This window comes from Mesocricetus auratus, unplaced genomic scaffold (genome assembly GCF_017639785.1).
Source record: "Mesocricetus auratus isolate SY011 unplaced genomic scaffold, BCM_Maur_2.0 Super-Scaffold_6730, whole genome shotgun sequence".
Taxonomy (NCBI): Eukaryota; Metazoa; Chordata; class Mammalia; order Rodentia; family Cricetidae; genus Mesocricetus; species Mesocricetus auratus.
This window is the reverse complement of record NW_024429184.1, coordinates 3,255,561-3,277,793: the sequence shown is the minus strand read 5'-3', so window position 1 is coordinate 3,277,793 and position 22,233 is coordinate 3,255,561. Positions and strand designations below refer to the sequence as shown.

Genomic DNA, 22,233 nt, shown 5'->3' with positions numbered 1-22,233 from the left:
AGGTATAAGGAAATAAAGATTTTAGATAACAGGTTACCAAGGGGGCAGAACCAGTTCTAAGAGCTCACGCTTCCAGATGCCAATCTCATCGTTCGAAATGAATTCATCTCTCCAAGCTAAAATACCATTTATTTCCCAGGCTACTAAGAGGACTTGAAGGTACCATTGCAGATCCAGAGGGGTCACCCCGGGACATCAGCCAATGGGAAGGTGCCACCAACCTGGAGGCATCCAACTCCTTTTTTCCCAATAGGCAATGGGTGAGAAGGGGAAGAGGAGAATGGGGGGATTGTGTAGTCTCTAAAGCAATGGAGAGAAATGGGGGGGCAGGTTAGCTGAGGCAACAAAAAAGCTGCTGAACACACAATAAAAACAGGTGTCAGGCTGGCTGCAGTGGCAAACACCCGTAACCCTAGCCCGAGCAACATACAGACACCCAGCTCAAGGGAAAGAAAAAGCAGACTTGGGGGAAGGTAAAATTCCTAGCAGCCAGACTGAGAGAACTGACTTCTCTACACAGGACTGCAAACCAAACTTAACCTGCACTCTTGGTCAGGCCGCTAGGCCCATTGGCCGTGTAGAAGGCTCACGAGATGACTTGGATTTGGGCAACCTCTGAAAGGTCTCTTTCATGCCCTCTGGATTTTGATAGGAAGCTACTGGAGAGCTTTGCCGCAGGAAGTGACATCATCCACAGCCCAGCATCATCAGGGGACTGGTTAGAAATACAGAATCTCGGGGGCCCCACCTCTAACATGCAGAAGACTTCATTTGCCAATATAGCTGGGGGATTATTTTTGTTTGTTTTTACGAGACAGGGTTTCTCTGTGTTGTCTTGGAGGCTGTTGGTCCTGCCTGGCCTCGAACTCACAGAGATCCACCTGCCTCTGCCTCCCAAGTGCTGGGATTAAAGGTGTGCGCCACCACCGTCCGGCTAGCTGGGGGATTATTATGCACCTTAATATTTGAGGATCAATGGGCTAAAATATAGGGTATTCTGTTTGATTCGTGACCATGGGAATAGTCATAAGGTAAGGATTAATGCTTGCTGTCAAGCTCTAGAGAAATCTCTAGAGACCCTTTCCTCGTCAGTACTTCCTAATTTAAAACGATGATGGTTAAAAGAGTTCACTGACTTTAGATCTGAGAGACTCAGAATTGGGTGTTATTTCTACCATTAATGAGTTGTCCACCATGAGCAAGTCAAGTTTCTTATTCTCTGTAAACAGGAGGGTGATCTATCTAGACCTCTGCAGGAAGGGGTGAGGAGCTAACACAAACACCTGCACTCCCACAGCAGACACGTGATTGCTTCATGAAATGCACGCTCATAGTATGCTGTCTCACATGCTCCCTATGCACGTGTGCTCTCTGTCAGGTGTCTTTAGAATCTTCTGGAGGAAGGGCCTCATGTCTCCTTTTCCTTGCAGAGTACAGAGCGCTTGCGACTCTCGTGCACCCGCAGCGTGACCCCGCTTGACAATGATCGTGAGCTTGGTGGTGGACTGGTGTTCAATGCAGAGGCTAAAACGTAGGCTTACCCTGAATGGCTGGACCCCAAGCAAACAGGTAATACCAACTCAAGTGCAGGTCCACGATCGTTTCGTCTCTGGGGACGTTGACGGGCCGCTTAAACCTGCAGGTGACACGATTGTTCTCAAAAACTCCTTCTTCGTCTCTGGCAGGGTTTCTCTGAACCTCCTTAGCCCACTGTCCCACGTTGTAGAAGTGCTGTATGCGGACTCTGCCATTGTCATCATGGACACAGGCCATGACATCATCACCGCCCTAGCGGAGAAAAAAGTTGAGAAGACAAAATGTTAAATGTTTGCCTTCACTCACAACTTCACTCAAAAAAATATATATCCCGTAGCCTCTGAAATTAGAAATATCATAAAAATTACTTTAAAATGCCATTTAAACAAACCTTCAGCTGGGCATTGGTGGCACAAGCCTTTAATCCCAGCATTCGGGAGGCAGAGGCAGGCGGCCTGGTCTACAGAATACATCCATAACAGGCTCTGAAGCCATACAGAGAAACCCTGTCTTGAAAAACAAACAAACAAACAAGAAAAACGAAAAAAAAGTAGTTAACATTAATTTAAAAGGTCCAGAAGCTATTACAAAGTGAAGATCGAAGTCACGTGACCACCAAATGCAACATTTCTAGGCAGAACCATGCTGATTAATGACATTTGGAAGCAATATATTTGACGATACTAGCCTATGGGTTTCAAACTCTAAATTGATGTAAGCAAACCACATAATGAAAGACAAGGCCCTTGATTTAAATTTAAGAGAAACCTCTTAAACAATTTAGGGCTAAAAGGTCATGATATCTGTGATATACCCTTGAAGTTTCCAGAAAATATTAGTTGTAAGCAGTTAATCACCAGCAGAAGAAGCATTGGCAGAGAACACCACACAGACAAAAAAATATGTCACTTGAGAAGGTGTTCTGGAACTAGGAAACAGCGGTGGCCTCATAGCAGCGATTGTGACCGATGCCACTGAGTTATCCACTGGAAAATAGGCAAAAATGATACGTTTTAGGTGTACACTACTGTAATAAAGAAGCTATCTGTTGGTGCATCTGGTATAAGATATGGAGATAGAGAGACGGGGTAAGACAGAGGAGTTTGTAAAACAGTCTCTATAGCTTACCTGGGGATTTAATTGCTTTTTTTTTTTTTAGAACAAGTTAGAATCATTAAAGACTGGCCGATTGTGCTGTTTCGTGGGGGCTATGGATGACGGGGGAGGCAATGCTTGGCGCCCATGAGGCATGCCATTTAGATGGGAAAGCAAAGCTGCTGTTAAAAAGATTAAATCTAAATTGAAAACCAGTCCATAAAAATGTAAGGTTATTAAAAAGGGAATCTACATTGCTCTCAGTATACATCACATCGTCAAAGTTTTGTTTTTTAATTTAATCCATGATTCAGTGGAGAGAGGAGAGAGGAAAGAAGGGGCCTCTACTTTGTAGATATTACAGTGATATTTGATATTTGAAAGGCTCCCTAGTCTGCCTCTGTTATCTGAGCCCTAACCAGCCCACTCTTCCCTTCCTTCCTTCCTTCCTTCCTTCCTTCCTTCCTTCCTTCCTTCCTTCCTTCCTTCCTTCCTTCCTTCCTTCCAACAGGGTCTCACTATGGTTTTGAACTCACATTCGTTTTCTTATTCCTTTTCCTGTTTTCTCCTTTGTTGGGATACCCTTTTATTGGGTTGATTGACAGGTCAGGGCCTGGGGTTGGCCTGCAGCACCCCCCCCAGCACAGCTCCACACACTGGCCGCCAGAGAGAATTGCAGGCTGATCTCAGGAGCTGCTCCTTTGGACCCCACAGCTGCTTCCACACCACGGGAAGAAAAAACCCAAAGTGAATGCATGACAGGGAAAACAAGAGAAACCCCGGGGCTCCTCTGTGCAGTCGCTGCACATTCTGAGGTGGTAGCAGTTAGGGACTTCAGGCTTTCTTCCCAGGCGTCTGTGGAAAAATAGTCCTTCATCATATACAGTGTGGGCAGCTGGTTTGTCAGGGACGCTGGTGCCACTGGCTTAGTGTCAGGGGTCTAGTCTGTTATCATTATAACGTGTGTGTGTGTGTGTGTGTGTGTGTGTGTGTGTGTGTGTGTGTGTGTGTGTGTGTGTGTGTGTGTGGTGTCAGGTGCATGCAGGTACCTACACATGGAACCCAGAAGGGGCATCCGATCCCCTGGAGCTAGAGTTAAAGGAGGTCACCTGACCTGGGCTCCGGGAACCAAATTCAAGTCCCCAGGGAGAGCAGCAAGCACTGTGAACCACTGAACATTCTCTCCATCCCCCAGTGATGCTTTCTTTATTTTTTTAATAATTTATTTGTTTTTATTTTTTGTGCATTGATGTTTGGACTGCATATATGTCTGTGTGAGGATGCCAGATCTGCTAGAACTGGAGTTACAGACAGTTGTGAGCCGCCATGTGGATGCTGGGAATTGAACCCGGGTCCTCTGGAAGAGCATCCAGTGCTCTTAACCACTGAGCCATCTCTCTAGCCCCATGTGATGCTTTCTAATCACCGTGGAACTGAACCCTCCTTACTATGGCTACTGCTGCTGCACACACACACACACACACACACACACACACACAGAGGAGTGTGGAGGGTGACATGCCCAAAGCAGACATGGATGCTCTTCCCTCCTCCACGCATCTCTGCATTTGGCTGTTCATTTACTTTTCTAACGTCTAATATTATGAATAAGTGCTGGAATTTGCATCTCAGATGTCTCTCCAAGGCCTTTGTGTTAATGGTTTGCTCCCAGACTGTGGCACTTTTGGAGAAGAGCAGGAAATGTCAGAGAGGGGACCTAGCAGAAGTAAGTTAAGTAGCTGGCGGTGTGCTCCTAGAAACAGGTATGGACACTGTGGCTCCTCTCCACCTGAAGGTTAGAGGGTTTCTTCTCCCATAGACTTCCCATCACAACCTACCGTCTTAGTACTGGTCCAAAGCAATGGGCCAAGCAACCATGGAAGGAAACCTCTGAAATCAAGAGTGGGACTAAACCTTGATGTTGTTGCTGTGGAGTGTCTGTCTGTCTACCTGTTTGGTTTTTTGCTTATTTGTTCCCTTGGTGACGGTGTTTGGGGGAAGGAATCCAGGGCTGTGTGCATACTAAGCTAAGCAAGTTCTCCAGTGCTGAGAGCTGTATCTTCTGCCTTTAGCCTTTTGAAAAATGAGTTATTGGTAGTAATGTGAAGCTGACCAACACAATGGGCAAATGCCAAAAAAATAAGTGTGCCTCCGAGTTCTGTGAATTAACAAAACTCAACAGGAAGTCATGGAGACTCTGATGACTCATCAGATTACAACCTAGGACTTGAAGCAGACATCTACAATGGAGTAGTCTTGAGCTAAACCCTCACTTTGTGACATCCGACACTCTCTCCACATAGACTGTGTCAGAGCCGATTGAGGTAGAGGACACCCAGCTTGTGTCCATTGGAAACTTGTTCGGTGCATGAGAGAGAACTATCTGGTCATAGACGTGTTCTGTGTTGAGTGTGTGAGCATAAGAGAAAAGCCCTCCGACTCTCTTACAATGGCTCTTCACTGCCTCTGCTATAAGGGGAACAGGCCTTGTAGCCACCCCTTCCAGACTGACTAAAGCACACACAGGGAATCAAACCCAGCCTGGGGACCTCAGCCGAGCCCAGCTGAGCTGGCAGTAAGTAAGCCGAACCCCAGCCAACCCACATGCATGTGAGAAAGAGACATATGACCACTAGCACAAGACATGTAGTTTGCAGCATAATGTGGACAGAGCTGTCCGCGACGTGTGGCACAGGGCACCCTGTGTTCTAATAACCAATCTCCCCACTAAAGCTTGCTTGAATTAAAAAAAAAAGGAAAGATTTACCTATTCTTATTCATGTGTGTACTTGTGTGGTGTGCCTGGATGAGTTTATACGGCACATGCATGATGTGCACTGTGTACGGGTGCCCACAGAGGCCTGAGGGTGTCAGATCCCCTGGAACTCGATGTCAAGCAGTTGTGAGCCTCTGAATTTTTGTAAACTTTCTATTAGAGAGCTGTGACTAACCCAATGCTTCCGCTTCTTTGATTAATCCACTTGCTTCCAAAATCTGAACAACGAAGCAGAGAGAATAAAGCCGAAGCCAAGAGAAAAAGCAAGCTTCTGCCATGACTTGTGTCTCACCATCTTTTTGTCAGAAGAGAATCCGACGGCGACCCAGCCGTCCGTGTCTGCGCTCAGCTCAAACTCCACGTCAGCCCCTATCATCCGGTAGCTAAGGAAGTAGTCACAGGTCTCCGCGTTACAGCCCGGCTTGCCGTATCTGGAGGACGTGCCAAAAAGAGACATTGTTACTTCTGTGTAATTCAGTTAAGAAGAGAGAGCACCTACTGTGCAACCCAAGGGCACTGAGCAATGCTGTTAACCGCACTAGATTGTTGCTTCCCAGAGTCTCAGAAAGGAGGGACCAAGGATGGGAACCGCCCCACTTCATATGTAAACTGAAGTCCAGAGAGGGAGGGGAAGGGGCTCAACCACGTTGTATAATAAAGTCAGTGCCTACAAAGGGCCTTCACCTGGGTCTGTTCTCAAGATAAAAATGTGTCTGTTTTTTTTTCTTAATTAAAATGTGTAACAACTGTTTCTCCTTGTAACTCTTCATAGTTAAAATGTCATAGGTTTAGAAATAAAAACAGAAATCCTGAAATTCACAGCAATTGTGTGATGATAACTTCCCAGGAAGTGTTTGTTTGCTTGCTTTTTGTTTTTTTGAGACAGGGTTTCTCTGTGGCTTTGGAGGCTGTCCTGGAACTAGCTCTTGTAGACCAAGGCTCACAGAGATCCACCTGCGTCTGCCTCCCGAGTGCTCGGATTAAAGGCCACCAATGCCACCAATGGCACCAACGCCCAGCCCCAGAAAGTGCTTTTCTGCGGCGGTTTGGTGGTGTGTCTGATTATACCGTAGGATCTTTCAAGTTGAGTGCATCCTTATTGTTGACATGGAGTGATGGCCCAACTTCTGCAACTTGATCTCTTGGTCCATTGCAAAAGCCACACATGTACAGATGCATCATGTGAAAACCTCATCCAGTATCCACTGAGCACAAGTATGTGATTTATTTACAAAATTTACTTGGAGTAAATATAATCACAAAGGCAGACATGAAAACATAACAGTGTAAGGTCTTCGTCTAGATAGGAAGGTTTTTAAAGAAAACCTCCGAGCAGAAAAACAGAAATTTCAAATCCCTTGCAGAGGAACAGGTGAGATGGCTCAGTAGATAAGAACGGCCACCAAGCATGGTGACCTGAGTTTGTTCCCTGAAACCTCAACGAGCTAGAAGAGAAAAAGACTCCCGCAAGTTGCCTCGTGACCTCCACACGTGTGTCACCACACACGGTAAGAATGTGTGTCGGTAAGAATGAGGCCCCGCCCCTGTGCTTGCTGAAGCGTGAACCAGCAAGGAGATCATGCTAACACAGGCGGGCGTCAGCAGGGATACCCCGAGTAGCATGGAAGAGATGTACGGTGAAGGCAGCAGCGGGTGAGGGGATAAAATCGTAGATGTGTGTCAGCAGGGATACCCCGAGTAGCAGGGAAGAGATGAACGGTGAAGGCACCTGGGACTGGGATGCAGCCAGTGGAAGGGTGGGGGAGGATAAGGAGAGCAGAGAAGCGATGGAGCAGGAGGCAGGGAGCGGGTGGGAGGTGGGACTGTTGCATAAAACGAGAAGAGATGACTGTTCAAAATAAAAAAAACAAAATGATTGAAAACAAAAAGAGCAGGGGAGTCGGAAAGGTCAGGCCCTTAGGGCTACTAAAAAATCCCTTCTTTTCTCATTGTGTCTCGTCACCACCAGAATTAAACAGTGCTGACCAGTCTGCTCAGTGATAAGGAGTATTGGAACTTCTAAAGCTTTTGAAATTAAAAAAAAAGAAAAGACTTGTAAGCCAATAGAGCTTGAAGCCCCCGTAGTGGGCAACACTTGGCTCCTTGACCTTTGAGCCCTGAACAGTCAACAATATCAGCGCCTATAGTACCAGGCGTTAGAATTCGGGCGTCTGCACTGGTCTGTCCCTGGGGTTCTGGCAGGATACGCCCTCAGCTGCAGCCACTGAGAGCACCAACCTGTGCACATTCGCCGAGTTCCCTTCTAAAAGGGCCCTGCCCGCCTCCTCCCCTCTCTCTTGCTTGATCTTTCTCTTCCTCCCTGTCTTCCCCCTCCCCTCTCCTTCCCCTCTCCCTCCCTCCTTCTCTGTCTCTCCTTCTCTCTCCACCTCTCTCTCTCCACCTCTCTCTCTCCACCTCTCTCTCTCTCTCTCTCCTCTTTTCGCTGCTCCTGTCCCCAGATGCTCGTCTCCCTTCTCCCCTCCCCCCTTTCCCATTCACTTTTCCCCCAATTAAAAAAAATCCCCCACCCAAGCTCTGTCTTTCTCTTGTGTGCCACTTTTTAAAATTACAACATCATGTTCACCATAACCGCTATTTGGGAAGTTCCTACCAAGCCAGTTCTCATTCATTCCCTCTCATTTTCTTCCTCACTCTGTCTTCCCTCTCTCCCTCCATCTGTCTTCTTTTCTTTGAGAAAAGTTTTTTTTTCCAAACTAAATTGGCCGGAAACCTGTCATCCTCTTGCTGCAGCCATCTGAGTGGGAGATTACAGGTATCTGCCATTACGTTAATCTGGAACCTACCTTTGTCTTGATGGAAATGCTACCAATAACCATAGGGACTCCAGCAAACTAATAAGCTACCATAATCAATGCTTAGCATCATGTAAAATCCACAAGTCATGACTATTCATTCAAAAAGGAATCGTTGGGGCTGAGACCGTAGATCAGTAGGTAGCACGCTTACCCCAGTATGCACCAAAGTCATGGGTTCGGTCCTCAGCGCCACAGAAACGAGGCAGTACACCTGTGATTCCAGAAACTCGGGAGGTCCATGCAAGGAGGACCAGAAATTCAAGGTCAAGCTTGTTTGCATAACGAATTTAGGGCCAGCCTGGGCTCTAGAGAGAACCTGCCTGTCCTGGTTCTATTTCTGCCACTTTGGCACAAGCCACAGCCACCTGGGAAGAGAAACCTCCGTGGAGAAAATGCCTCCGTCAGTCTGCCAACAGGCAAGTCGGGAGGGCATCGTGGTCTCGGTAGAACCGATGGGGAAGGGTGCAGCTCACTCTGTGTGGAACCAGCGCTGTGATTTAAAAAGCGGCGGGAGAGAGAAAGATGCTGTGTGGCAGAGCTCAGGTGGAGGGGGTTTTTACTAGGGGAAAGGGAATTAGAAAAAAAAGGGGGGAGGAGGAAGGTGGGAGACCGGCCTCTGGGACAGAAGCAGCAGAAGAGAAAAGTGTGGGGGAAGAGACAGAGAGATAGGCAGAGAAGCAGAGAGAGGAGAAACAGAGAGAAAGAGACAGAGATACGGGAGGTGGGCAGGGCCCTTTTAAAAGGGAACATAGTGAATGTGCACGGGTGGTGCTCTTAGTGGCTGCAGCTGAGGGCGTATCCTGCCAGAACCCCAGGGACAGGACAGGACAGACACCTGAATACTAACAACCAGCCCCGGGTGGTATAAGAAAGCAGGCCGAGCAAGTCATGAGAGCAAGCCAGGGAAACAGCTCCATGGCCTCTGCTTCAGTTCCAGGGAGTCCAGGTTTCTGCCTTGCTTGAGTCCGTGCATTGGCCTCTCTCCAACGGTGGACTGTGACAACAACCTTTATGTCTCTATCTCAGTGATAGAAGGTGACTAGGACAGTGTCTTTGAAGAAGGAAGTGCCCAAACTGAACACCAGCCGCGAATGGTGGTGCACACTTGTCCCGCCAGCATTACGGAGGAACGGTGAGAAGACCGTCCAGAACCCAGGGCCAGCAAGACCCTGGGCCAACAAACAAACAAAATCCTGAACACAGGGTTTCTTATTTGGGTCCTCCATAACCTTGCTGAAGTTACGAAGGGGGACAGACCCACATGCTCACATAGCGATGCAGGAAGGTTAAGCCCTCCCCTGAGAAGTCAGTGCACTTCTGAGCCTTCAGGGCCAGACTCCTGGCTCTACCTACCTAAAGCACCCTTTGGTCCTTCCGCAGTCTTCCACTTTGATTTTGGCAAATGGGTCCACGGGAGGAGCAGTGGGAAAAGGGTAGCCTGGGCAGTGAAAATAAACAGTGGTTACAGAAATCCGGCAGCAGCCTTTACACTGAGAATCCTAAATGCACCGACTGTTATCGATGTTTGGGGACTTAACAAAGATCTCTAGTGAAGTTGGAGTATCCCCTTTCTGAGGGACCTTTTTACTTCCCCTTAGGCGGGATCGGGGGAATGAGTGTGCTCTTATTTCATGTTCAAGCAAGCAGCCAGGTGCCTTAAGTGGGGGACCTTGTTTCACATAACCACTGCTTGCCACTGTTCCCCTAGGAGTTACAAGATCTCAACGTGAGTACAGTGCATACATTCTGGAAGAAAGACAGTTCACAGAGGCCCATCTTCTAACTTGGGCACTAGGGCGATTCAACTCATACACAGAACAGGTATTTCCATTTTATCTCTCTGAACTGCCACTCACCCGAATGCTAAGTCCTTCCCAGGCATAGTTTCTAGCATTGTCCACTTGAGATTACTTACACCATAATGCATTTAGGCAACACTGGAGAGTAAGGCCTCAGTGGCCTCCAGCTTACAGGGGAAACCATTTTTACATGCACGCAGGAGCCACGTGGGCCTCATCCTGGGTTCTCTGCCCAGCACGATGTTTGGCACTGGACACGGAGTAAATGATAGTCATTGATGAGATGCAAGCTTCCACAGATAGACCAAGGTAGTGTAAACCATGTCTGTTTTATTTGTGGTACGTTTGTTCAGTTTTATTTAGTTACACTAACTTTATACTTTTTCACAAACATCCCCGGCTATGCTTTCCTGGCACAAGTCTGTCTCTATTACCAGAGTCTGAGCACTGGATCAAACAACAGCCCTCTTTTTTTATCACTCCTAAAGAACTGGGTCGAATGCTTTACTTCTAGATTTATCCTATTTTGTGCCAAAACCTACATTATTTTCACTACTATTGACCACATCCTGCCTTGGACAGGCTTATTTTCTTTGTATTTATTGAGCAGTTTATCAATGCTACAGATTATATTAAGTATCTTCACTTAACACCCTTACTATTATTTGTCATGAAGTTCCAAGGCTATTTCCCCCCAGAACATTCATCCAGGGGTGCAATGACTATTTCCTCATATGTCACTAAGATTCTAAAGATGACAGTCTCTTCAATGTTACTTCTCACTCAAGTTCTGCATCTTCTTCCTTTGATCTCTCAATGTGTGTGTGTGTGTGTGTATGTGTGTGTGTGTATGTGTGTGTGTAGAATTAAACTGGGGACTTCACAAAAGCTGGAAAAACTCTATCACTGAGCACCACGCCCAGATTTCCTCTTCCATTTTCTTTCTTTCTTTTTTTTTCTTTTTTCTTTTTGCTCAAGACAGGGTTTCTCTGTGGCTTTGGAGCCTATCCACCTGCCTCTGCCTCCCGAGTGCTGGGATCAAAGACGTGCATGGGCGAACACCCAGCTTCCTCTTCCATTTTTCAATCACAGAATCTTTAGTCATTCCCGGAGTACTATTGACTGTGATAGAATTCCAGGTCAATTAATACCAGCTGTCATTATCCCTACCTAGGTCATTACGGCTACTGAAATGTTATAAACTTAACCCTTGGGTAGCATTATTTGTTTGCTGTTTGTTTTTAAGAAATATGGGTTTCTAAAACAGCCAACAAAAGCAAGTTTTAGGACAGAGCTTATGCAAATGTTCTGAACTAGTTCACTATGCTGGCAAGCCTTTGCTAACACTGATTTTCTGTCATTTTGGATGTTTTAAAATAAAACAAAATAAGAATTTGTGTTCTGTGAGCTGTGCTTACACTCCATTTAAATGTCAGGCCTCTGCCCCGAGTTTTGTGGATTGAATTAACTGGCATATATTTCACCACCGGATTATACCACTAGATCTAGTTACTTCTATTTATTTGTTTGTTTTATTGCTTTGTAATTGTCAAAAAAAAAAAACCCAAACAATTTGAGCTTTGTCCCTGGTTCCTGGAAAAGACACCCAGGTCACAACCCCTTTGGGGGGTCAAACGGAGGTCACCCAAGACCATCAGAATTCACAACAGTAGCAAACTTACAGTTACAGAGTAGCAGTGAAAATAATTTTATGGCTGAAGGTCACCACAACTGTATGAAGGGGGTCCCAGCATCAGGAAGGTTTCGAACCACTGCTCTAGAACCTTGGGCTTCCAGTAGTTAGGTGCTTTGCTCATCATGAGCCCCTTAGGGGAACACCTGGGTTTGTGCTAAGAGATAAGATGCATAGAAACCCATTTGCCTAAAAGTCCTCCCAGGTTGGGTCATGTAAATTGTCTCCTGGTGTGGCTTATATTTGAATGTCCCCTCAGGCTCTTTTCCTGGCTGTTGTTGAACACCTGGTTCCCGCTGGTGGGCGCTGTTTCTGGAGGCTGTGGGACCTTCAGGGCAGTGAGGCCTAGCTGGTCACCAGGAACCGGCCTTTGAAGAGTCCTCCCTCCTCTACTTCTGGGTTCACCGGGATATGAACAGACTCTGCCACCCCGGATGCCATGAGTCAAGCTGCCCCACCAGATCTACTCCCCCCCCCATGATGGGTTGAAGCCATAAACTTAATAAAATCTTCCCACCCTTACATGGTTTCTGGTAGACACAGAAAAGGGAATGACACACCTCTCCCTGCTTGCTTTTACCAACTGTGAAAACATGACCGTGTCTTTACCCACATTTCCTGTGGGTTTTTTGTTTTATTTAGGACATTTTTATTGTGTAACCCAGGAGAAGCACGGCCAGACTGCCTCTCTGACTATGCAAAGTTTGAGCAGATTACTATTCCGAACATCGCTGGCTTGCAATCCCCTGGACACCACATGATTGACTGTCCCAGTTTCTCCCCAGCTCGACGTGATGTCATTATTATTTTAATTTGGATTTTCCCTAAGCACTCATAGACACAAATGTCTCTTTATATCTGTATTAAGCACTTGGGTTCCTGTTTCTGTGACGTCTATTTCTGTAACCTTTGTTTTCTTCATTATTTGGAATTCAAGCCTTTTCACAGAAGGTTGTATATATTTCGTAAAATTGTTGATTTCAGATGTTGCTATTTTTTTCTTACTACCTTCCTACCAATTTTGTTTTTCTATTTATTTGTTTTTTTTTAAGATGCTCTTTTCTTTTTTAGACCCAAATATTTAACATTGATGAGGTTAACCTAAGTATTTCTCTTCTTTTGGTTTTTGCTTCTCTCTGTGTGTGTCTCTCTTTCTCCCTGTCTCTGTCTCTGTCTCTCTCTCTCTTCAAGACAGAGTTTCTCTGTGTAAGTCTGGTTGTCCTGGAACTCACTCTGTAGACCAGGCTCAGCAGCCTCTGCCTCCCAAGTGCTGAGATTAAAGGTGTGAACCACCACCCTGTGCTTTTCAGGGTTTTAAAGTTTCCTACCCCATCAGCATGAGACCTCCTCTCTTGTGGACTTACTAATGTTGCAGCACTGTATCAATAGCACAGGGAGAGCTTTGACCCACTGGGAATTTACTTATTATCTAATGTGAGGTAAGAAGCAGATTGTATTTTTCTACTTATTGATTTGTTTGGGTTTCTTCTTTCTTTCTTTCTTCCTTCCTTCCTTCCTTCCTTCCTTCCTTCCTTTCTTTCTTTCTTTCTGATATTAGCTGACCTGACCTGAACTCAGAGACCCACCTGCTTCTACCTTCAGAGTACTAAGATCAAAGTTATGTGGCATCATGTTCAGCTCTACTTAAGTTGAATTAATTTTTTTCTCAACATAATTTGTGAAACAATTCATGCTTTTTCTAGTAATTCATGATAACTCTGTTTAGCTGGGAACTCCACTTCAGCCTCGCTCTCCCGCATTCCAAACCTGGCCCCTTCTCAGAAAGCCCACCAAGAGACAGCTCCTGCCCCAAAGCTCAAGAAGGAGCCTACTGCCTACAGAGTATTTAAGACCCAGTCCTTAGACCTGCCAAGTGATTTCTCTCCTGCCTTTCTCAAGTCACCAGAAGTTGCTTTGCTCTGTCTCTTAAGCCCGGTCTTATTAATTTGGCTTAATTGCATCAGTGGGGATTCAAAATACTTCTCAAACTCCTTTCCAAGTCATCAGTTGTTTCATGAAACTGGGTCTATTCTAGATTTTCTGTTTTGTTTTTTGTTTGTTTGTAAGCTAGGATGATGCTATTTTAATTATCTCACTTTGTAATATATCTTAATTACACAGCAAGGAAAAGCTATCTCATCAATTGGTGAGATTTGAGTCTTCCATACAAAGTATAGACGCCTTCTGTGAAGTCCCCCTTCCAGAATTGCACCAGACTTCTGTCTGGAGTTGTCTTAAATTTGAGATAAATTATGAATGGGTGGAGAACTGGCATATTCATAACATCAGGCTATTCTTTCCAAGGTCATGATTTATCTGTTTATTCATATTCCTTATATTTCTTAATAGTCCAAATTTTTTCTCTATATAGATAAAATCAGACATTTGTAGAGCTCTGTTGCTACTTTGAGCTGTTATCTTGCTTTGTTTTACATTCTCTGGCTCACTGTTGCTGGTGAGGAAGGGCTTTGGGTTCCTGAGCTATTTTAACCTTCTAAACGCTTTCCTAAAAAGTCCAGATACATAACAAAATGATAAGGTCCAGGTAGTGAGTCATCCTCTGTACATGAAATGTGTGCAATAGACAAATACTGAAACAGAAGGCTCTGTTCGTGGTTGCCGAGAGCTGAGACAAGGGAAAACACGAAACACCTGTATGGGGTTGGCTCTAGGGAAACATGGTTTCTTTTCAGGGTTATCAAAGTATCCTAAGTAGTATGGCTGTGGTAATAGCTGCATAAGCCCTGTGGACACACTTTAGAACTATGCCATAGCGTGCCTTAAAGAGGTGCATGAACACACACACACACACACACACACACACACACACACACACACACACACACCACCATGCCCCTGTGGAGATCAGAGGGAAACCTCTGGGAGTCAGCTCTTGGTATCAAACTGGGGTTGTAAGGCTCAGTAGCAGGTGCCTTTACCTGGTGAGACATCTCACCAGTCTAATGCCAACATGTGTTTATGTACATGATCAAAATTCTGCGGTAGTATCTTTTTCTGTCACACCAAATGAGTAGGGGTTATCTTCCTTTTCCTGCCCTCTGGATTATGTTAAGGGCGCTGGTGAGAGGCTTAATGACTGAAGGTGCCTTTTTGTGTAACCTGAGTTTGATCCGTGTAACCCGTGTAAGATGGAAAGAGGAAACTGACCCCTTAGACTGTCCTCTGACTTCCACACATGTACCACGGCACATCTGTTCTCACACACATCCCAATTATGCACACACACACTATATTCGTTTTAAAAATTAACCTTTTTTTGTACATACATAAGGGAAGTAAAGGTGTTCTGTCCCCATGCATGTCTGTGTATCCTGTGCAATGCCTCGCCTGTGGAAGCCAGAAGAGATCTGGAGTTACAGATGGTTGTGAGCCACCATGTGGGTGCTGGGAATCGAACTCAGGTCCTCTGGAAGAGCAGGCAATGCTCTTAACTGCTGAGCTACCTCTCCAGAGCCACACACTTTTAAGTATGGATATGTTTAGAGTGAGCCTTTCACAGAGCCCAGAGCTTCTTAGTTGGAGGACTGTAAATGTGCAAGCCAGAGGCCAACGTCATGTGTCTTCCTGTATTGCGTCTATTTTATATGTGGAGTCTGACTTCAAATTTACAATCCTCCTGCCTCAACTTCCCAAGTACTGGAAAAACCAACTGCTTCTGCTGCTTCTTCTTCTTCCTCTTCTTCTAGATTTACTTATTATGTATACAATGTTCTCTCTGAATCTATTCCTGCAGGCCAGAAGAGGTCGCCACATCTTACTAGAGATGATTGTGATCCACCATGTGGTTGCTGGGAATTGAACTCAGGACCTCTGGAAGACCAGGCAGTGTTCTCAAGCTCTGAGCCATCTCTCCAGCCTGGAACCAACTTCTTATTAACCAGTTTTATCTGCTTCCATTGTTATCGCACCCAGATGTGGCCTTTGGTGTCTGGTTCCTTTCATTTAGCAGAATGTTTTCAAGGATCATCTATTATCAGGCAGCGTGCATTAAAACTTTATTCCTTTTTATGACAGCATACCATCCCCATTGTATGGGCAGACATTATTGTTTATCTGTTCATCAGCTGGTAGGCTTTTGGGTTGTTCCCACTTTGGGACTATTGTGAACCATGCGGCTGTGTGGAAGGCCTTGTATGGATATGTTTCCAAAGAGCTGTAACATTTTACATCCTCATCAACACTGCACAACTTCTTCACTTGTTATTTGCCATATATATATATATATATGGAAACTACACACACATATATATGTATATATATATAGTATACACATACACACACACATATATATGTATATATATATATATATCAGTAGACTTTTCATTTGCATGTACCTCTTTGCCTTCCCTGAATTCTATCTCTCTGTGTATACTGTCTGTGTATACTGACCTGTCCTCCTCAGTCTTGAGACACACGGGTTGAACCATCTAGATATGACTCTCTTGCCTCTTATAATTAGCCATGTCTGTTTCCTCGTTTTCATCAGTTTGTTTGCTTGTCTTATTTCCTTTCTCCCACTTTTCGTTTTGTAGGGAGAGATCTTACCTACCTGTACCGCTGACCACGCTCATTTGGGTGTGGTCACAGGTACATGGTAGGGATGGGAGATAAGAGGGGGGGGGGAAGGAGACATGCCCTCTCTTGGGGTTCTGGTGGAGTCTCGGAGACCAGCAGAGCGCTGACCTCAGGTTCTCATGTAAGTGACATCTCCCTAGTAAAGGATCATATGACATCCCTTCCCTGAATACTTTGTGTAGCTTAATATTCCTCTTTATCTGGCGTCAGAAGTGGGGTTAAGATCTCTCCCTACATCATTTCAATGTTTTATTATTTTTTTTTCTAAAATAAAATCCTAAATCAGGAACTGGGGAAAGGGGCCCAGTCAGTAAACTAAGGACCTGAGTTTGACCCCCAACATCCATGTTATAAAGCTGGGAGTCATGGTGTATGCTTGTAATCCCAGCATTGGGAAGATGGGGACAGGTAGATCCCTGTAGCTTGCTGGCCACCCAGATTAGCCTAATTGGATGGTCCCACATCCCTGTGAGAAAGCTTGTCTTAAAAAAAAACAAAACAAACAAAACAACATCAAAAAACCAACAATGTGGGGCTGGGAAGACAGCTCAGCAAGTAAAGGCAATTGCTGTGCAAGCCTGAGGAAGGACCTGAGGTAAACCCCAGCAGCCATGTAAGAGGACAAGTGAGGCTGTGCATGCTTGTAACCCAGCAACGGGGCACTGGATTTACTGGCTACCCTCCTAGCTCTCCATCCTCAAGGGGACAAGGCAGGGGATGATCAGGCATAACACCTACCGTCTTCTTGTAGCCTCTCCATACATAAATCTCTCCAGACACATACACACAAAGCAAAACTAAAACATAAGGTGGGTGACTCCTGAGGAACAACACCCAAGGTTGACCTCTGGTCATGGCATGTGCATGTATGTACACACACACACACATAAACACACATCTGCACACACACAGAGACATGGATATATATACAAAACCTAAATGAATAACACGACATTGGAGTTGGGTATTTTTGTTTTTGGGTTTTTGTTTTTGTGGGTTTTTTTGTTTTTTTGTTTTGTTTTTTGATTCTTCAAGACAGAGTTTCTCTGTGTAACAGCTCTGGCTGTACTGGAACTAGCTCTTGTAGACCAGGCTGGCCTTGAACTCACAGAGAGCCACCTGCCTCTGCCTCCCAAGTGCTGGGGTTGAAGGTGTGCACCACCACCGCCTGGATACATTGGCGTTTTTTAAAAATTGCAAAAATTCTCCTCCTTCCTTCTTACATGGACTCAATTTTCCTAGTAACTCCGCTTGAGAGACTAATTACAGCAACTTTTTCTATTTTACCATTTCAATCTGTCAAGATATTCCTATATGAAGTTGGCTTTCTCATTTTTATTTTTCTGGTTTCATTTTTTAATTTTTTTCAGCGCTGGAGGCTGAACCCGCAGCCACACACGAGCTGAGCAAGCTCCTTGTCACGGAGCTCTGGCCCCTCAGTTGTTGCTTGAGATGCCGTGGTTTCCATTTCTGATCTAATCTGTAGACTGTGTGTCTTTTTTCCTGTGATTCCTTGAGCCCATTTTGCCGCACTCTCCTGAGTGGTTAGCGGCTTCGGCTTTGCTGTTTATTGCCCTTGATTCCGCGAAGTTTAAACCACAGGTCAGCTGGCCATACGATTCAGCTTTACAGCTGGTAACCACAGCAGCAGCCTCCTTCTGAGGCTGCCTGAACTGTCACATCTACTGATCAGCCAGTCATATAATGGACAGATGTTGAGAGAGGGGTGGGTAGATTGTCAGAGATGTTTAGAGAGAGAGAGTGGTGGGTTGTCAAGTCCTACACCAGGGTAAAAGACCATGCAACTTCTAACTATCACCCCGAAACCCCGCATCTCAAGGGCCTTCTCAAAGCCCATCATTCCTTCCTGTCCAAGTCCATTCCTAGCGCTTGCAAATTTGGGCCTTCATTCAGGCAGGCTGGACACCTGGCACCACCTACGCCACAGAATCCACCCACAGATCCAACAGTTCCTGCTACTTTCTAGCTGTGTGAGTTTAGCCAAGATTATTTTTTTTAAAGTGAGTCATTTCCCTTAACTCTCCAAGTGTGGGGAAACAGTAGCATCTAACTCACAGGAGCACCGCACAGATGAAAATTAATATAGGTAAAGTCCCTTAGGCACACAGCAGGAACTTATTAAAAGACAGTGAAGGCTGGGGAGACAAGGCCGTTGGTGAAGTACTTGCCACCAAAGCATGAGGACTTGCGTTTGATCCCCAGAGCTCACATGGAAATATCAGAGCTTGTTGGCAACATGTGTTTATAACCTCACTCATACTGAGGAGCAGAGGCAGGCAGATCCCTGAGATCTTAGGGATGGACGAGCTGCAGGCCAGTGAGGGATCCTGTCTTGACAGATGGATGGATGGATGGATGGATGGATGGATGATAGACAGACAGATAGAGGTGGATGATGTCAACAACACCTAAGATTGTCCTATGGCCTCCACACACATGAAGATGAATGTGAACACTCAGAGAAATAAATGAATAAATGTCTGAAAGATGCCCCCGTAAATGTTCTTGGAAGACTTTGTCCACAAAGGACACAGAGAAGAATTAGCCATGTATTGGTGGTGGCTTTAAAGAATTTCCAGACTCACAGAGAGATTGGCTACATAGTTACACACAGCATCCCACTGACACAAGAGGGATGCAGGCTGAGGAAAGATGGTCTAACCCATGCTTCTGCCCAGCTCCCTGCTTCCTACCCAGCTCTTTCCCACAACAGGAAAATCTGGTCTTGAATTCAGTGGTGAGTGGCTCAGGGGTTGGCATGCTCTGGCGATGGTATGATCATTTGCAGATAACCAACCATGAACGACTCTTTTCCCTATCCGTCAAAGGGGAGGCAGCTACTCCTGTCCCCAGACTCACCACCCCTGGTCCTGGCCAGTTGACAGCAGAAGGGAACAGAAGGCTTCACTGAAAGTCTAACGCTAAAGCAACACTCCATTTCTTGTTGCTCTTCTCCCTTGAAGGATCCCCAGAATAGAGTAGTGACCCATAATCCAACGTTTTATATTCTCCTGTTGTCTGTAACATTCGTGTTCTGAGCTGGAAGCCGACTTCTCAGAGTGACTGTGAAGTTTTTCTTGGTAGCTACCGTCCACCTGATGTTGGCCTTCATAAACCAGATTATGCGACTGACAGTTCATTCTCTCCGTGTTACAAATGGACGCAGAGTCTGCCTTGTTCTTCATCAGTTAAATGAGAACATAGGCGTTCACATGCCACCTTTAAGTCGTTTTGGACTATAGGCTGGTTATGTACAGAATAAATATGCACTACATGTTTTCAGAAAAATATGCTTAGGAGTATTTGTCCTTTCCCAGAGTGAGCCGTTCTGTCTTTTTGCTTGTTGTTTCCCCATCCTTTGCCCCATTGTCCAGGGCTCAGGACTGCCCCGCCTCCCTTGCAGCTAGGTTGTTACTTAATTACACTTGTAGCCGCCAAAGACTGTGAGAATCAGTGATTTACACAGTAGCTAAAAAGATAATTACTTATTCTAAACTACTTTTCTTTTCCTTTCCCTCACTTTTCTGAGTGCGTGCGTGCGTGCGTGCGTGTGTGTGTGTGTGTGCGTGTGTGCGTGTGTGTGTGCGTGTGTGCGTGCGTGTGTGTGCGTGCGTGTGTGTGTGCGTGCGTGTGTGTGTGTGTGTGTGTGTGTGTGTGTATATGCACGTTTATGGCCATATGCCACATTGTGCATGTGGAGATCCTGAGATAGGGTCTTTTATTGTTTGCTGCTGCGTACTAGCTGGCCCACAAGCTTCCAGGGATTTTACTGATGCATTTCCCATCTCTCCCTAGGAGCAGATGAGCTACCGCATGTAAGGTTACATGGGGTCTGACTCTCTGAACTCAGGTACCTCACATTTGTGCAGCAAGTGCACTGCCTACTGAGCCATCCCTCCGGCACTCTCCCCTCAGTGTTGAACAAAGCCGCCAATCTTCTACTACAGAGATGAGGACAAGGTCTTAAAGGACGGTAGAGCAAGAAGATGGAAGGAACATAGGTCCTTGAGTGACAACTCGGAACAGAGCTGCCTCACCAACAACTGAATAGCCAGACTCCAGGTCACTAAGTGTGTGTGTGTGTGTGTGTGTGTGTGTGTGTGTGTGTGTGTTGGGGGGTGTTTCAACCATCTGCATCTAATAAATATATTTCCTCGATCCATTTTCCCCCACCTTCCTTAATGTAATAACTATGTTTTTGAAGTGGACATAGTGTGTCTTTTCTAGCTAAAAGGTTACCCTCCCCAGACTCCTTTAAGGCTATGTGTGACCAAATGACTAAGGAACTAAAATCGGTAGACAGAACTTCTATAGGAGTAGAGTCCTTAGTAAGTAGGCAGTCAGCATTCCTTACCCATGTTGTCTTTCTTGCCGTCTGGAATGGGAAGGTAATGAGTAGGGTTCAAGCTAAGAATTACTCCTGAGTACAAGATCCAACTCCGGGGTCCCTGAAGATTGGGGACTTTTCATGCCATTTCTGGATTGTGGGCTTCTAGATTTCCATGTATGAGAGAGAAAATTCTACCTCACCGAAGATTTTAACATTTCAATGCTGCATGTAGCTGAGCCTCATCCTAATTAAGACATACACCCACGAAAAGATATCCTCATTTCAACCCCCAGCTTGCTTCTAGGCTCCTCTTTGCAAAAGTAAAGGGAAAAAAATCACTCTCCCCAAAGCCGTGGAAGTAAGAGACCAGTTCCCAATCCTTTTGTCAGGATGGGTTTGCCTTTTGTACTCTTTGAAACAGCTCTTCAGGGAAGCTGGCTAAGAAACCCCAGTCTCTGGGCCCAGATGGTCCCAACAATGGTGGCTCACACTAGGAGACCATAAGTGTGGTGGCAGCAGACGTGGGTTGGACTGAGGAGAGAGCTGTGACCCAGCTTTGGCGCCTGGGCAGTGAGAGCAACAGAAAGATGGGGCACCAGTACCTGCAAAATTTAGGTCAATACACACCGACCGACCTACAGACCGGGAGGTAACTGGGCAACGGGTCAATTTAAGTTGGGCTTTCTGCTTCTTGCCTGCTGCGCTGGGCTCGGGTACCCCAGGCCAGATGGCGCCTCCTCCGCGGCAGGGAGGATGGAGGAGGCCAGACGCTGAGAACCGGGAGAGCACAGGCGTAGCACCTCCTGTTCACAGCTTCGCAGGACTTGAGTCCGAGTCTCCCGGCCCTGGTCTCCCCACGTGTAAAAGAGGGGAGCGGGCGCTGACAGCTCCTCCAGACTTCCCTCCTGCAGGCGGGGTCTGAGCACACGGCTCCCCAGCTTCGCCTCCGCTGTGCACATCAGCTCGGCTCCTCAGCCAGCACCGACATCCTTGCGGACCCCTCCCGCACTCCTCGGTCCCCCAGGTCGCCCCTCACCCTCCGGCAGCCTCACCCTCCTCCGACAGGTAGCGCAGGTCGTAGAACTCGCCCGCGAAGGTGCCGTAGGAGGAGTCGTGGCGCGGCACTGCCTCGTCGGCGCCCGCGTCCCCTCGCGCGCGCCCCCGGGGTCCCCGGCCACCGGGGCCCGCGCCGTCGTCCGCGGGGCTGGCAGCGCAGGCAGCGATCCCCGCCAGCAGCAACCGCAGGAGCAGCGGAGCCCAGGCCGGGCGCTGCCGGGGCTGTCCCGCCATCGCTGCGCACAGATCCCGCAGCCAGGCCGCTCCGGCCGCAGCGGGGGCGCCGCGGGCGCGGGCCGGGACCGAGGCGCCGCCAGCACGCGCCGCGCAGCCGCCGAGCGCCCCGCACCCGCCGCCTCCCTGCCTCGCTCTGCGCATCCTCGCTCCAGCCCCGCAGCTTGCCCCAGTCCTCTCGGCATCGCCCCCTCTCCTCCTCCCCCGACGCTGCTTCCCAGCTTAGCTCCTCCCTTTCTCCCCACCGCCCAGGACCCCTGCAGATTTGACCTCCTGGTCCC

At 46.7% G+C, this 22,233-nt stretch overlaps 1 protein-coding gene and 1 long non-coding RNA gene across 3 annotated transcripts in view; one reads left to right on the top strand and one right to left on the bottom strand.

The window, feature by feature from the left end:
* Positions 1-21,975, bottom strand: part of Frrs1l (ferric chelate reductase 1 like) — a 31,573-nt gene extending 9,598 nt beyond the window's left edge. Inside the window, exons 1-4 of the mRNA XM_021230920.2 lie at positions 21,715-21,975; positions 9,577-9,661; positions 5,700-5,838; positions 1,542-1,788 (exon numbers count right to left, since the gene is read on the bottom strand). Of these exons, the coding sequence (XP_021086579.2) occupies positions 1,542-1,788; positions 5,700-5,838; positions 9,577-9,661; positions 21,715-21,952 (709 nt within the window). The 5' untranslated portion in view covers positions 21,953-21,975. The remainder of the gene's footprint in view (positions 1-1,541; positions 1,789-5,699; positions 5,839-9,576; positions 9,662-21,714) is intronic.
* On the top strand, positions 9,244-12,467 carry LOC121136808. 2 transcript variants are annotated; one of them, XR_005873957.1, is made up of 3 exons: positions 9,244-9,355; positions 9,932-10,044; positions 12,358-12,467. It is a non-coding gene; the product is annotated as an uncharacterized LOC121136808 (long non-coding RNA). The 2 variants fall into 2 exon arrangements; XR_005873956.1 differs by lacking the exon at positions 12,358-12,467 and adding an exon at positions 11,975-12,085.
* Positions 21,976-22,233: the final 258 nt, after the last annotated feature.